The sequence below is a fragment of the Dama dama genome, chromosome 15 (genome assembly GCF_033118175.1).
Source record: "Dama dama isolate Ldn47 chromosome 15, ASM3311817v1, whole genome shotgun sequence".
Taxonomy (NCBI): domain Eukaryota; kingdom Metazoa; phylum Chordata; class Mammalia; order Artiodactyla; family Cervidae; genus Dama; species Dama dama.
This window is the reverse complement of record NC_083695.1, coordinates 77,304,566-77,320,247: the sequence shown is the minus strand read 5'-3', so window position 1 is coordinate 77,320,247 and position 15,682 is coordinate 77,304,566. Positions and strand designations below refer to the sequence as shown.

Here is a 15,682-nt window from a genome sequence, read left to right as displayed (position 1 = left end):
AAAAAAAAAAATCAATATTTTCCTGGTTGCTTTTAATACTGCATTGTGTATGACACACGTAGGAATAAAAAGTGCAAATTATAGAGTGGGTGAAACTATGCCAATGGAATTGTATAAAAATAAATAAAAATAAATATATATATACACACAAATACAGGACCTTTGATGACTTTTTAAATTAAAGGTTCTTATTAAATGCAAAGAGCTTCTTCTCTCTCCTTCCCAGGGCCGTTCTCCAGCTTTAAAATAGAGGGAAGTTCGGTCTATCAGCAAGAGAGCCATTACATTACTAGGGAATATAGCTGTTTGAACAGCCATCCAGGTTTCCATGGAAACACTGCTTGGTGGGGGGGGTGAGCTGGCGGGGTCATCTTCCACTACGCTGGGAGAAAAGACTGCCAGCTTCTCTAAAAATGCAGTTTTAGGCTTTAGGTTTTTCCCAGCAAGGTTCAGAGCATTGGCCCCTGACTTCCCACCAGTGGGAAGAAAGACACATAGGGTCAAAGTTTCCGAGAAATGGAGGCCGGTTTCTAGAACACCAGGTACAACCCAGAGAAGTCAGCCAGGGGAACAGGTCTGGGCTGAGTCACTGGTTTCAAACTCTGCTCTCTTTGAGACACTCACCTTTCTGAGGCCCACAGCTGCCTGACGCCACCGCTTCCAGCCTCCCTCTACACCTGTTCAAGCTGGTCTGTTTGAAGCTTGCCTGAACTCTTCGCTCTCACAGGTCCCCAGCGGTTCTCTCCTTGCCGATGCCACCTGCCCCCAGGTTTACATGTGATCCTAGTATGTTCTATTTTCCCTTCCTTTCTGAGGCTTAAGTTTCTCACTGATCAGATGTCAGTGTGGAACTCAAATAATCCATCTCTGTACCTTCTGCTTTTAGTGCAGAGGACAGAAAACAGAATATGCAGTATAGTCTTATCTACCATAAAAAGAAAAAAAAAAAAAGCAAAACATTAAAATAAAACAAGCAATCTCATCCTAGCCTACCTATCTGTGGTCAGGAATAGAACAAACAGGAACAAACGTGTTCTAGGAGCTGAGCCAGGGCGGCCGCCTCCGGGCAAGTGTCTCACGTGAGGAAGCAGCACCAGGCTCCCTTCTGACCTTCTCAAGGGCTTCACCAGGTCAGCTGAGCTGCATTTCCCCCAGCACCTTTTCCCAAACCCTCCCAATGAACCTCAGCCTAGACCCCAGCAGTCTGTCCTGTCCAGGACCTGAAAGCACTCACCTTCAGTACCCACAGCCCGATGGGAAGGAGCTCTGCACTTCATAACATTTAATATCAAAGTCTGCACATGGGGTAAACTCTGAGATGCCTTTGGCCTTCTGCCCAACTGGAAAGGGCCCACCTACAAACACCTGGCAACCCTCAACGCTCCTCGGTCCTGCAGCCTTCCCTCTCTTAGCTGCCCCCACCTCTAAGAGACCATTTAAAGACCATCCCACTGTGAGGCTGCTAGTACCCAGTGTGCAGGTGCCAAAGGACGAGTCAAGGATGGACGCCTTTTCCTTGTTTTGGTGTCTCTCAAGCCAACCATGCGCGGCTGGGAGGCCAGTCTTAAACAGAAGTCCCGACTTTCTAATGTTTTAACTGGAGGGGGAAGATGCTTCTGTTCTCATTTTTATTTAAAGTGAATCTAGACCAGACTCAATATCCAGAGGAGAACAAACCCTGGCATCTCCTGAAATCAACAGGAGGGAAATGATCAGAGCTTCCAAAATAAAGGGCTCTTCTCCTCCTTAAATTTTAAGGCTTGAATCTGGTGGGCTTCTAGAACAATGGAGAGGACGAAAGAGTTATGAAAATCAGGGCTTTTCAAAAAGGTGGTTGAGCTGGAGGAGCTCTCAGCTTCTGCCAGCTTCTGGTGGTCCAGGGCTCCCCGCTCCGGGACCGTAAGACCCAACTCAGCTCCCCCAACCACCACACACAGGACGCCAAGCAGAGACGTGGTTCTTGACCCAGGAGTCTCCATGAAATCTTTTTTTTTTTTTTGGAGGACTCAGCCTGGCTTGACCTATCTTATCCCACCAAGAATTGGAACACTGTGAAAATCCCTGAGAAGTTGGATTTTATCGGCACAGATGGAGGGAGTGAGAGATGGAGAGAAAGAGAGACAAGCAAATGGAAAAATTGTTCGAAGGAAACGCGAGTCACTGGATATGCCGGGGTGAAGGCTCCGGGAGGCGCTCCGGGCCTGTCGTGAGTCTCTGCGGACCGACTCGGGCACTGCCGTGGGCTTTCTGGTCTTCGTTCCTCTCTGGCAGGAAGGCCCCACTTCTCAGGCCCTCCTCTCCCCCTTCAAGCAGCGGTGTCAGAGCTTCTTCCTTTCAAAGTGCGGCACGATTCCGCTGTCCTGGGGCCGAGGGCTGCCCACCCTCTCTGTCTCCTTCAGGCCCTCCTCGGCCAGCTGGGACAAGTACTTCTGTGGTGGAAAGAGGGACAGAGTGGGGAGGGAGAAAGACAGTGGTGAGCGGGAGGAGAGGAAGGGGCTGTGTGCTGGGCCCCGTCTCCTCTCATCTTGCCCCCCTGGGGTGGAACCCCTCTTCTCCCTCCCCAGATCCTTCCAGGGCTCCGGGACCCAGGCTGAGTGATGAGCTCCACCCTCTTTATGTTAGTTTATAAATGATTCCTGGAGAAATGTAGGGAAGTGCAGATCCTAACAGCAAACACATCCATAGCCCTTATCCCGGATCCAGCGCTAACTGCTTTTCTTCTATAAACTCATTTAATCCTCACAACTCTACTCATAGTCCAGAATGAGCCCTAGGACCCAGGCAGCACGTCCAAGTGTAAAAGGCAGAGGAAAGAGAGGGAGGCTGGAAGGGCAGGGAGGGGAACAGCTCTGTCCCGTACCTACTGTGAAAGAAAAAACTGCAGCCCGAAATCTGAGACTCCGCAGACAGGCTGGCAGGGGGCTGCCTGCACCCCACCTCAGAGCACCCATGTTCCCACTGGCCCCCCAAGTCCAACTCAGTGAGCCTGTCAGGCTGCTCCTGAGGTTCTGGATTCATGGCAGTAAGAGAACCAGAAGATGCCCTAGGCCCCAGTTGGATATCCTCTGATGGCTGGGGCAGCCCAGGGCAGTGCAAGGAGTCCTGGATTAAGAGTCAGCAGGGTTAAGTCCCTCACGGCGGTCAAGTGTGTGGGCTTTGCCATCACATGACCTGGGTTCAAAGGTTGGCTCTCAGCCGGCAAGGTCCCCAATATCTTTGACATCTGTTAAGTGTGAGTAATATAGTAACCACTACACAAGGTTGGTGTGGCGTCCCAGAGAGGTACCATAAGGCATCAACCGTAGAGCCTGACATGGAATAAACACCTAGCAATGTCATAGGCATGAACCATCAATTACTCAATCGCTATCCTATTCCTGGACATTCAGGCTGTTTCCAAAAATGTTGGCAATAAGTTATACATTTATTATAATAAATTAACTGCAATAAGTGCCCTTGTACATATTTACATATTGGTGAATTTATTTCTGTAGGTTAGATTTCTGTAAGTGGGATGGTAGGATCCTGGGCCATATATTGGGTTGGCCAAAAAGTCAATGCCGCCTTGATTGTAACTGGCACTGGCTGTCTGATTCTGGGAAAGTCACTCATCTTCTCCTAGCCTCAGACCCTAAAATGTTAAATGGAAGGATGATATCTTCCTCTCTCTTCCTCCAGGGGTGAATCTGAGGGTCAGACCCGATGATGTGGGAGAGGTGATGGAGTCGATCTAGTGTCTCTAGGAGAGACTGGTTAGCTTTGAGAGGTGGGTGAGACTGATAGAGAGAGGCAGACTGTGGATTCCGGGGGATCAGGCTGCTGATGGAGGACTGGGTTGCTCCTTCATCTCGTCTTAGGGAAGGCAAGTGGGTGGGTGTACCGAGTATCGGACCTGGGGCTGAGCAAGCGTCTAGTTTTCCCACCTAGCACCTACTCCACCTGCTGTTCTGACCACCTGCTGTGGCTTCTCTCAGCGCACGAGAGTACAGCGGGACTGCAGAGAGAAAATGAAGATTCCTACAACACTACCCCCAGGAGCAACCCCTGCCCCCGCCTCACAGCCTTCCAGGGTGCTAGATTTACAAGCTGCCTGACTGAGGTGTTAGCCAGCATCGGCCACTCCCGTCTGAATTCTTCCCTTTTCGCACATGTAGCATGGAGTGGGGGTGGGATGGGTGCATCTGTGTGGACAGAGGCAGCCTGTCAAGGCCACAGGCAGAAACCCTATCTGGGACACCTGTGATCGCGGCTCCCAGTTCCCCAACAGGTGCTCCAGGGAAACCTGAACTGCAGTTGGCGGGCGTAAGGGACTTAGCCAGGGTCTGGACCTGAAAGGCCTGGGACCACAGGAGTGGCCGTGGCCTGCTACAGGGAGGCGAGTCTGCCTGGGGGTTTGGCCCAGAGGCCCAAAACACAGTGAAGTCTGTTGCCCTGCAAAAAGCACAGGGTTTAGAATTCAAGGAGTCTGCATTCTTCCAACCTTCTTGGGCGACCTTGAGCTGTATGTCTCCTTGAGGTTTACGCAGTCCAGCTGAGAAGACCTGATGAAAAGGTTCTCATGTTGAGGTATCATAATCTGCTGGAAAGACTTTAAAATGCAGATTCTCAGGCCCCACACTAGAGACAATGAATAAGCAAATATAGGATAGGTCCAGGAAGCCACATTTTAAAAAGATTCCAGCTGAAGACCAAAGTTCGGGAAAATCAGGACCAGATGATCTTCAAGACCCTGTTCAGCTCTTCCATTGTAGAGGCTTCCTCTTGTTGTGGGTGGGTGGTGATGATGTCTTCAGGGTAGACAGCTGCTGTCAGCTGGCTCTGTGTAGCCCAAGCTGAACCCTTGGCCTGACCAAGTCACTGCCTACCCCCTGGAGAGGCCAGGACTGGGGCCCCAGGCCCCGTGACTTTCTCGGTCACACAACAGCTGCTTTCCGGGGGGAAATCAAGAGGCTTAACTGACCTGAGTTTGGGCACAGCCAATGACAGTCCCTTGCAGATGGTGATCCAGGCCATGACACGAGTCTCAGTTCACAAGACCAGCTTAGTAGAGTGAAAGCAGCAAAGTGACTAAGAATCAGGCAATCTGGTTCCAGGCCTGGTAACTCACCATCTTGATGGCCTTGGACAAATCCAAGGTTTAGATAAATTCTTGGTTTCTCTGGGCCTCAGTTTCCTCAATTATAAAATAAGAGAGTTGGCCTGTATCTGAGTTTTCTTAACTAGGGGTACACATTAAAATCATTTGGAGAATTTTCTCAAATTACATATTCCTGGGTCCCTCCCAAATTCTGCTGAACACTTGGCCTAAGTAGTACAAATACTTCTGAAACACTGTGTACAGGACTTTGGTTCACATCCCTGGCTAAGAACCATCAGAGCAGCCACTCTTTAACAATTAAACTGAACGGTACTATCTGCTCTGGAATTAAAGTGTCTGCCTGCAGTGCAGGAGACCTGGGTTCGATCCCTGGGTTGGGAAGATCCCCTGGAGAAGGAAATGGCAACCTACTCCAGTATTCTTGCCTGGAGAATCCCATGGATGGAGGAGCTTGATAGGCTATAGTCCACGGGGTCTCAAAGAGTCAGACACAACTGAGCAACTTCATTCACTCACTCACTCACTCACTCACTACCACAAGGGTCTTCCAGAGCCAAGGCCTTATGCCTCAAAGAAGTAGTCTAAATTCCTTGCAGTTAGTACAGAAGGTACTTTGATATACTTACCCCAAGCATCTGATCTACTATGATTTCTATTATATTACTAATCCCCAGCTTATACCAGAAGTCATATGAAAATCACATTCTAATATGCTATATATTATTTAGGTATTTTTACAGGATATGTTGCTATATCTCGTTGATTTTAAGAAGTGTGTTTTTTCCCCACGTACGAACAGTTCTGAAATTGAGATGTATTTTCCAGTTGATGGAGTCTCACCGTTTAATCTGTAACATTTTTTTTCTTGTTGGTATCAAAAAATAGTGTTGTGTCTTACAACTGATGGCACCTTAGATTGGATGAAATATAGTATATAGAATATTTTATATATGTCACAGTTAATATACAATGAAACACACTTATATTTTGCTTATCTACTACTCTAGAATGGAAGGTCCATGAGGGCAGGGGTTATTATCTGCTTTTTTTTGTTGTATCCCCAGTGTCTGGTCCCAGACGCTATGTCTTTGAAAACAGCTGCAGTATGAACACACATTTCAGTAGAACATAACAGTGACTTTTATCCTAGCTAAACATGGATACTAGCACAGGAGAAGAGAAACAAAGAAATATCTGTATCTGAAATATCCAGGTCTTTCAGCTCCAACCATGGGCTAGGGGAACACTAACAAGTCATTCAGTCTAGAGGGAGAGGCAGTTGCCAAAAATATCCAACCCAAATAGAATGGTTTGTACTAAAGTGGACACAGATGCTCTGAGAGCATAAGGAAGGCAGCCACCATGTGGAGAAGTGTGGTGGAATCAGGATTCAGACCACAGAAGGAGTTTTCCATGTGATGGGAGGAGATATAACCTCACAGAAACTTAGCCCAGGGAGTGCCCCTCCTGGGCGCTAGGCAAGGAAGACCAATGGTTACCTGTAAGTTCCGGTAATGGACGGCACTACGACAGTGACTCATCTTCGCCATCTCTTCACTGGTGTAGAACAGCCCACACAGCTTGCAATAAAAGCCGGTCCTGGGCACCACGAACTCCACCCCTGCAGAAGGATGGGGGATGGACAGGTAGGGAGTTTAGGAAGGTAGAGGGAGGCCCCTGGGGTCCAGACAACAGTCAGGGGGAAATAGAAGCAACGCGATTCAGCCCTGGCTTGCTATTGGCTTGGGCTGGTTACCCAACTTCTCCAAGCCTCAGTTTCCTCATTTACAAAACTGGCACGAAGAAAACAGCATCAGCTTCATTCACAGGCAGTGTGATGGAGTGCTGGGAAATTATATGCTTTGCAGCTGCCTTCCAGAAGTAGGTCCAGGCTCTACTAACATCAGTCTGCTTCCTGGGAAAGGAGGAGTAAGGAGGTTTCTTACATTTCACTGGGTGGATTTCCTTTCTCCACACTGTACGTCTCTCTGCAGCTGCTGTGGCCAAGACTCTGGAACAACACTCATTTTTGTTTGCTTATTTTATAATTATGTTCACTAAAAAGAATTTTTTAAAGATAAAAGTGAGGAAAACTCACCCGGAGTCGTTCCAATCAAAATATTTTCTTCCACACTATATAGAGCCCTTTGTGGGGTGGAAGAGGACATTTTTAATGACACCCTAAGTGTAATTCGGTCTCCTCCCTTTTTCATGTGATGATCTATCATAAACATTTTTCCATCTTTCTCTAGTCTTAAATCTGAACCATTCATTAGTAGCATTTTATTTATGATGCATTAAATAGAAGTTCCAGGATTTGGGGAGTTCTTTTGATTCTGAGGAAAGGAAACAGTGGCCCAACAGCCAGAGAAGTGACCGTGTCACAGCCCAGAGGATTCATCTTTGAAGGGGGATGGTGGCTGCTCTAGCCTACACCATAGTGTTTTGGGGTCACGGTTCTCCTCTTGAGGACACAGCAGAGTGGAAAGAGCCCAGGTCTCAGAAGGGGCTAAGACCAGAGGCTAAGAATCTGTGTAGCCTGGGGAGAGCTGGCTGAATCCCTCCTGAGCCTTCTGATTGAGGCACCATCTAAAAAGCAGGGCTGAGGACTGTGGAGATCAGGATACACTGTGGAGCTAAAGGAGTGGGGCTGACCACTCGGGACACCCAGATGCGCCACACCCCACTCCCAACCCCGCGCGCCTTCAGGCTGAGGCTGTTCCCTATGTGCTAACCCCTCAGCTGTGCTTTGCTGCTGCCCATATGGTGAGTTCTGCTGTGGATAGGGGGATGGTGGGAGAGCTGGCCCGACTGGGTGTCAGGGAAAGTGGGGCTGGGAGCCACACACGAGGCCAGGGCAGCTTTTTACAGAGAGGGGGACAGGCCAGGTCTCCTCCAAGGCCCTGCGTGTGACCACAAGCCCAGGCCCTCCTTCACTTTCCTTCTCCTGCCTCTAGAGACAGAGCTAAATGCACAGGAGACCCTGTCATCGAGGAGCAGCTTAGACTTCTAATTACAACCTTCCCCCCTTCATCCCCCCCGCCCCCCCACTCCTGCCTCATTTCACAAAAGCCGCTTATCAGCGTGGAAGGACGGGCCTGGAGGAAGGAGGGAGCCTGGGAGGCCTGCCTGCAGCCTGCCTTGAAGGATGGCTCCTGTGTGTGTGTGTGCACGTTGGTGGGGGGAAGTGGGCTGGCTGGCCAGTTCTAACTGCCACATAGCAAGCCTGCCTGCCCTGTCCTCAGCAGTCTCCAGTGAGGTCCTTGGGTGAGGTGCCCAGTTGCCCTGGGGAAGGCCGAGCGTCCTCCCAACCACACTGCAAAGGATGGGACCGTGCTGGCTTTGCCTGTGGGTGGCCGTCCCGCCCCTCCACCTCCCCCAGGCCCTGGCTCCTGGCTGCTGCTGGCAAACAGAGCATGAAGCAAGGCCCGCCTTCCTCCTCTGTGCCTGTAAAACACTTCTCCCTTCTGCTGCTGCTCCACTGGGAGCAGAGGCCCCCACTGGACAAGAGAAGGGCAACCAGAAAAGGGGAAGCACCCCCCCCCCAGCCGCACCCCGAGGCCACGGGAGCAGATGCAGGCAGGGGATCATAGCCTCTCCCTGAGTTCAGACCTTGTAGGGTCGGCCAACTGGGTAAAACCAAGAAAGAAGCCTTGGGTTTTCTGTGCAGATCCCACAAGGCCTCCGGAATCCGCCAAGTTTCCCAAGAGGTCTTCAAATCCCTGTCCCGGTGCCCCCAGAGGGGTGCGGCTGCCTCAGAAGCCACCACGGAACGTGAAACAGACCTGAGCTGGCAGCTGTGGCCTGTTTCAGCCCCAGCAGTGGGCATGGCTACCATCTGTAGTGTCTGGGGTGAGATTTCACTTGAACAAAGGCTTCTGCTGCCAAAAAACAAAAAAGTTGGAAGCCACAGTATACTGGAGAGAAAATGGAATTTGGAGTCAGACCGAGCTCTTTGACTTGCACTGTGTGACCTCAGGTATGTGTGCTAACCTCTCTGAGATCAGTTTCCTCCTCTGTGAAACAGGAATAATAATACTATAAATGGTGTAATGGGGAAGCACATGTCATTTTGCCCAGGGCTCAACAAACATTAGTTCTTTATTAAACTGTTTATCAAAAAACAATAGCAGACATGTGTGAGGCTTTTCTCCACAAGGCCTTCTGGCCCTCCAGCCTTTCACCAGAGCTGCCTGGAGAACCCGGGCTTCATGGCTGGGCAGCAGCTCTCTTCCCAGCCCCCACCGGCCCCTGGGGCCACTCAGGCAGTACCAGGTGGTCAGAGACAGTGATGAGGGGGAGAAGCTGGGGCAAGATCCCCAAATGCCTGGGAACTCACCCTTGAGTCACAGGAGTTGCCTGGGCACTCAGAATGCCAACACCGCCTCAGGACACCTCTGGAACGTGAGGGCCCAGGGAAGCACAGCTTGAAGAAAACACAGCCCCAGCCCCAGAGAGTTCTGCAGCAACCTGGTCCTCCCGTTTTTCAGCCTCTATTAAGTACCATAATTAAAGCAACATCTGCCTTCTAATAATAGCTCCCGCCACGGGTAATTACAGCCCTGTCATCCCAGCACAGTCTGTGATGGGTGGAGAGGGGGAGCTTTTGTAGGCTTCCCTTTGGTTCTGGGAAGAGCTCAGGCCTTGGCGGGCTCAACGTTGGCTGGGGTCACCCAGAGCTGGCCAGAAACCCACGGAGCTGACCTTCCCCACTGCCATGCCCACCCCAGCCCCTAAGCAGCAGGACTTTGCCTCACCTCTCCTCCTCATTCTACCTCCCTGCGCTCCACAGGGACCAAGCCTGAGTTGTCCCCACTTCCTAGAAAGTCTCTCTGCAGTACTGATAAACCATGGAGGGTGAAGGGTTATGCACCCCCAGTGAAAGAAGGCAGAGTAGGTCTCAACAACTATTTCATAAATTAATAATGGTTTCCCTGGTGGCTCAGACAGTAAAGAATCTGCCTGCAATGCAGGAGACCCAGGTTCAATCCCTGGGTCAGGAAGATCCCCTGGAGAAGGGAATGGCAACCCACTCCAGTATTCTTGCCTGGAGAATCCCATGGACAGAGGAACCTGGCGGGCTACAGTCGATGGGGTCGCAAAGTCAGACATGACTGAGTGACTTTGAGAGAGAGAAAGAGAAAGAAACAAATAATAACAATAGACAACTCGTAATAAGTACCTCCTACTGAAAGAGATTGAGACCTTACAAGTACTCATTCATCTAATCCTCAAAATAACCCTATAGGGTAGGCGACTATTACCATCCCTGATTTACAGATGAAGAAAGCCAGGGAGAGAGGTTAAATCAGCACCTCTTTGACCCCCAGCCAGCTGGGATTTGAACCCGGGGAGTCAGATTCCACACTCTGTGCTCTTAGCCACTGCGCCAAAATTGCCTTTCCTCCACTGTGCTGCCTGAGTGGCAGGGCAGCCTGGTCTCCAATTAGAATTCCCTCAGTTCTGACCTGAGTTTACTGTGTTGCTTTTGGGCAGTAAGGGGCTTCCCTGGTGCCTCTGCGGTAAAGAACCCACCTGCCAATGCAGGAGACTCAGGTTATATCCCTGGGGTGGGAAGATCCCCTGGAGAAGGAAATGGCAACCCACTCCAATATTCATGGACAGGGGAGCCTGGTGGGCCATAGTCCATGGGGTCACAAGAGAATCAGACACGACTTAGCAACTAAAAAACAAAAACAACTCTGGTAATAAGTCTCTGGGCTTCAGCTTCCTTACCTGGCAAATGCAGAAAACAGTATCATATGCCCCTCACCCCCACTGAGATTAAAAAAACAATAGGTCTCAAAGCTAATCGGAGACTATCATCAAGCATAAAAGTACAGTCTGTAATAGCCCCAAACCAGAAAAACCCAAATGCCCATCCACAGCTGAATGAATAAACAAAATGTGATCTACCCCATAACCACAGTGCAATACTCAAAGATAAACAGGAACCAATTATCCATACACCCAACAACTGGGATGAATCTCAGAATTACTATTGAGTGAAATAAACCAGGCAACAAGAGTACAAACTGTATGATTCCCTTTATAGAAAATTCTAGAATGCAAACTAATATTTAGTGACAGGAAGGAGGACAGTGGTTACCTGGGGACTGGGGTTGGGAGGGAGGGGTAACAAAGGAACATCAGGAAATATAGGGGTGATGAGTGTGTTCACTGTCTTGCTTGCAGTGATGGCTCACAGGTGTATATGTGTCAAAATTCAGGTTTTATGTGCACTTCATTAACCTCAATTATACCTCAATAGAGCTATTTTAAAAAATAAAATGAGCTACCATTTTCCTCCAATAGGTTGGTAAAGATTAAAAACTGATAAGATCCAAAATTGGCAAGGATGTGGCGAAACCGTCCTCTCACGTGAGGTAGTGCTGAACACTGGTATAATCTTTCTGGATAGCAATTTACTGGCAATTATGAAAATTTGAAATGCAAATATTCATGGACACCCCCCTCTCCCTTGGGCCAGTATGTTATCCTACAGAAACTGGTTCACACACAAAGGTGACAGCACGTGCAGAAGGCGTAGAGCGCACAGGCAGCGTGAGCGTGGCGCTAGGAGTCAAAGTGCCGGGGTCTGAATCCTGACTCCAGTCTGGGCTGTTCATTAGCTCTGTAACCCTGCATCTCATCCTGAATCCCTGGTGGCTCAGTGGTAAAGAAACTGCCTAAAATACAGGAGACATGGGTTTGATCCCTGGGTCAGGAAGATTCCCTGAAGGAGGAAATGACAACCCACTCCAGCATCCTTGCCTGGGAAATCCTATGGACAGGGGTGCCTGAAAGGCTACAGTCTGTAGGGGCGCAAGAGTCAGACATGACTTAGCAACTAAACCACCACTATCTCATTTCTTACCTGTAAAACAGGGCTGAAAATATTACCGACCCACAGGTGTTTTGTGAGTTCATTGGTAAATGAAAAAATAAAAGTCTAACTTTTATAGCATTTTAATTAATAACTTTAATTTTGATAAATAATGTTACTTCATACTTTCTCACTTATATTGTTCTTTTATTCTTGGCTGCTTAAAATTTCTAACATTGGATATCTTACTTAATTTTATATTACAATCCTTAGAAGTAGATACATAAGAGAAAGCCATTATTGACTTTAAAGATGGGAAAACAGGAATAGGTTTGTGAAATAGTATACCTGACAGGACAAACATTTCCTAATAAGAAAAACAAGTCTCTTTGCTCTGGCTCCCACGGCAGTGCCATTCAAATATATAATACTTTTAGAATGTAAGAATATACTCTGTAGAAATACGTGAAATGTTTGGTTATTGATAAGTGCTAAACCATGATGGGAATCATATTCTACATAGTATTGTTGTCAATCTAATTTTTAATGGAAAAGAAATTAAAGACATTCTGAATGTTCACCAGTAGAGAGATGGATCAGTAATGTATGGTACAGCTTTTAAGATAAAATATTTGCAGTAGTTAAGAAGAATGCATTTGATGTGAAGAGAGCTCTAAGATTCACTGTTAAGGTATAAAAGCAAACCGCATAACATTATGTGTATAGTTTGATCCTGTTTTTGTGGGAGAAAAACTATCCATGGGTATGACTGTGGTGACCTTTGGAGAGGGGAAGAGACTGGAGAGAAGAGAAACAACATTTAAAGTTTACTTTATATGGGTTATAAATTTGTTATAATAATCTTTCACACTTTTTATAATAAAAATAAAAAGACATGAATTATAAAGTAGCAGAATTTATTCTTAATTTCTGCATGTGTATGTCATACAGATTCCAAGTTCCTGGATGCCAAGAGACTTGTGTTCCATTTCTCGATGCCCCTGCCCCGAGTGCCTCACACAGTGCCACATTATCCAGGAGGGGCTGCTGACTGACTGGCACCTTTTTCCTGAAAGGCAGCCTTTGCAACTATTTTCCAGAACCCAGGGCCTTACTGCAATCATCTTAGTTCATTCTAAGGTCAGTACGTATTTCCGTTTTTTTTGAAATTTTTGTCCTGGGGCATGCTGGATGCTATGTAGCAAACTCCTTTTTTTTTTTTTTTTTAAAAAAAAGGAAGTTTTCTCTTTGCATCTGACTAAATGGCACACTGGAGGACAGAAAAAAATAAGGGATTTTTATACAGCAGATGAAAAGGAAAAAAGAAAACTTGATGGAAAGGGTGAGCCTCCATGCTGACTAGCTCCTTTGGGGCTCATCGACTTGTTAATGAACGACCTGCTATGCTGTGCTTAGTCGTGTCCGACTCTGCAATCCCGTGGACTGGAGCACCAGGCTCCTCTGTCCATGGGGATTCTCCAGGTAAGAATACTGGAGTGGGTTGCAATGCCTTCCTCCAAGGGATCTTCTTAACCCAGGGATCAAACCCAGGTCTCCTGCATTGCAGGCGAATTCCTTACCATCTGAGCCACCAGGGAAGTTCATAAATACTGAAGTGGGTAGCCTATCCCTTCTCCAGGGGATCTTCCCAAACCAGGGACTGAAAACCCAGGTCTCCCACATTGCAGGTGGATTCTTTACCAGCTGAGCCACCAGCTCATAAAGTGGGAAGCCTGTCCCTTCTCCAGAGGAACTTCCAGACCTAGAAATTGAACAAGGGTCTCCTGTTGTTGCAGGCGGATTTTTACCAGCTGAACTCCCAGGGAAGCCGAAGGACCTGCTGTGACTGGAAAAAAAATTTCTGGTTATGACTTGTCTGAGGACATGCAGTCACCAGCATGGGAAGGACAGGGACCCAGGGACCCCTTTATCAACTATAGAGTGCGTGCTCAGTTGCTCAGTCATGTCTGATTCTTTGCAGCCCCATGGACTGTCCATGGGATTTTCCTGCCAAGAACAGGTTGCCATTTCCTCCTCCAGAGGATCTTCCCGATCTAGGGATTGAACCCACACCTCCTGCATTTCCTGCATTGGCTGGTGGATTCTTTTTACCTCTGAGCCACCTATGAAGTCCCCTAAACAGTCTATTCAGTATCATTGCCTCAGAGAAGCTAGTCCCTCAAAGAGGAAAAAAAAAGCAGCGTTGTTTGGAGAAGTGCTGGGGCCAGGAGGGCATTTCTGTTGACTCTGTGGCGGCTGGTGGGCCGCCACTACCCTGGCTGAATAAGGGCTGTGCGGTTAGGAATGAAACATTTCCTGACAGGAAAAACAAGTCTCTTTGCTCTGGCTCCCAGGGCAGTGCCGTTCAAAGTCTGGCCCCATAAGCTATCTTGGTCTACTATGGGAGACTGAAATTGCAAGAAACTTTAAAGCTGCAGGTTAATCTGGGTGATTGCATCAGACATTAATACTACAACAAAATGACAAACAGCCTTCTCAAGCTCTTAGACATTATTACAGATCTATCGTCCCTTGGAACTGAATTCTCAGGAGGGACTGAGTATCTCACCCACCTAGAGGAATGCTAAGTTCACTGAACACATCCTCTGGTTCCCAGGAAGGCAAAGAAAGGGGCTGTTTCAGCTCCACTTCAGCATCTTCCAGTGACCTCATGTCCAGAGATTTCATTTCTGAGTACCTGGAGTTTTCTGCAAAACATGAGCCGGGACAGAATATCAATGAAACACAACCTGCCTCCAAGAATCCCTGCAATTCTGTTCCTTGCACCGTGTGATGGGAAATGGTCCTGGGGCTGCTTAATAACATGAGACTAGGGCCAGGGCTGCTAATTAGAACCAAAGTGCTAGAATAAAGAGCTTTTACGGCTGCCAAAAGAACGCCACACACAAGAAAACTTGGCAAATCTTTGCATTGGCTCTGTGGGGGATGGGCCTCTGATGCCTTTGGTTGGAATGATCCACCCCCGTACCCCCGATTCAGTATCACTCCATCTCTGCAGGCAGAAGAATCACTGAAGTGCAAAAATTGTGCTGACGTCCACAGGAGCACCGAGGCGGGCAGAAGAGGCGATGCCATTCTCACCCCAAGCCTGTTGAGCAGTGTTATTAAATATGAACTCCAAACACTGGGGAAGCTAATGAGCCATGAACACCAGTGCATGTCAAGACCTATACTACAACACAGAGGAGGTTCAATCTGAGCAATGTGAACGGCACTCACTCTTCCTTTATTCTTGCCTTCTCTAGACACAGCCCAGGCCTCAGCATTGCTCTAGCAACAAGGCAGCTCACGGCAGAGTTTCCATGGAGGCTCAGATCCACACAGGTGAAAAACAGCTCAGGTCAGCTTGACATGGAGGGAAGCCCAGACCATCTGCTCACCTACCAGCTTGTGCCAACCACAGAGCACTGGGTTGAAATGTTTATTTTTAAGCCCTTCCTCTCTATTTTCTGCCCTGGACTCTTATCCCTACTTCCTTCAAACTCTGGAATGCCACAGGCTTTCTACAAAATGAATTTCTAGCTATTTTCATAGGGAGAACATGGAGGGCCACGCCTCCCCCCTCCCCCCATAGCTCTTGCTGGATCTTAGTTTCCACTTGGCAGAGAGGACTGGGCTTAGCCTATTTTAAACTCTGTCTTCATGATGTCATAGTGCCAGGCACAGACACAACATCACCTCCAATGGAGGTGGAGGAGATCCCGAGACAAGTCTGGTTTCACCATCAGACCCTGGAG

General features: G+C 48.2%; 1 protein-coding gene and 1 long non-coding RNA gene across 2 annotated transcripts in view; one reads left to right on the top strand and one right to left on the bottom strand.

The window, feature by feature from the left end:
* Positions 1-2,011: 2,011 nt before the first annotated feature.
* RBM20 (RNA binding motif protein 20) overlaps positions 2,012-15,682 on the bottom strand; it is a 190,857-nt gene continuing 177,186 nt past the window's right edge. Inside the window, exons 12-14 of the mRNA XM_061162618.1 lie at positions 14,498-14,632; positions 6,598-6,719; positions 2,012-2,429 (exon numbers count right to left, since the gene is read on the bottom strand). Coding sequence (XP_061018601.1) covers positions 2,319-2,429; positions 6,598-6,719; positions 14,498-14,632 — 368 coding nt within the window. The 3' untranslated portion in view covers positions 2,012-2,318. The remainder of the gene's footprint in view (positions 2,430-6,597; positions 6,720-14,497; positions 14,633-15,682) is intronic.
* Positions 8,695-15,573, top strand: LOC133070424 (uncharacterized). The gene is made up of 4 exons (XR_009696146.1): positions 8,695-9,077; positions 12,876-13,064; positions 13,161-13,406; positions 14,944-15,573. It is a non-coding gene; the product is annotated as an uncharacterized LOC133070424 (long non-coding RNA).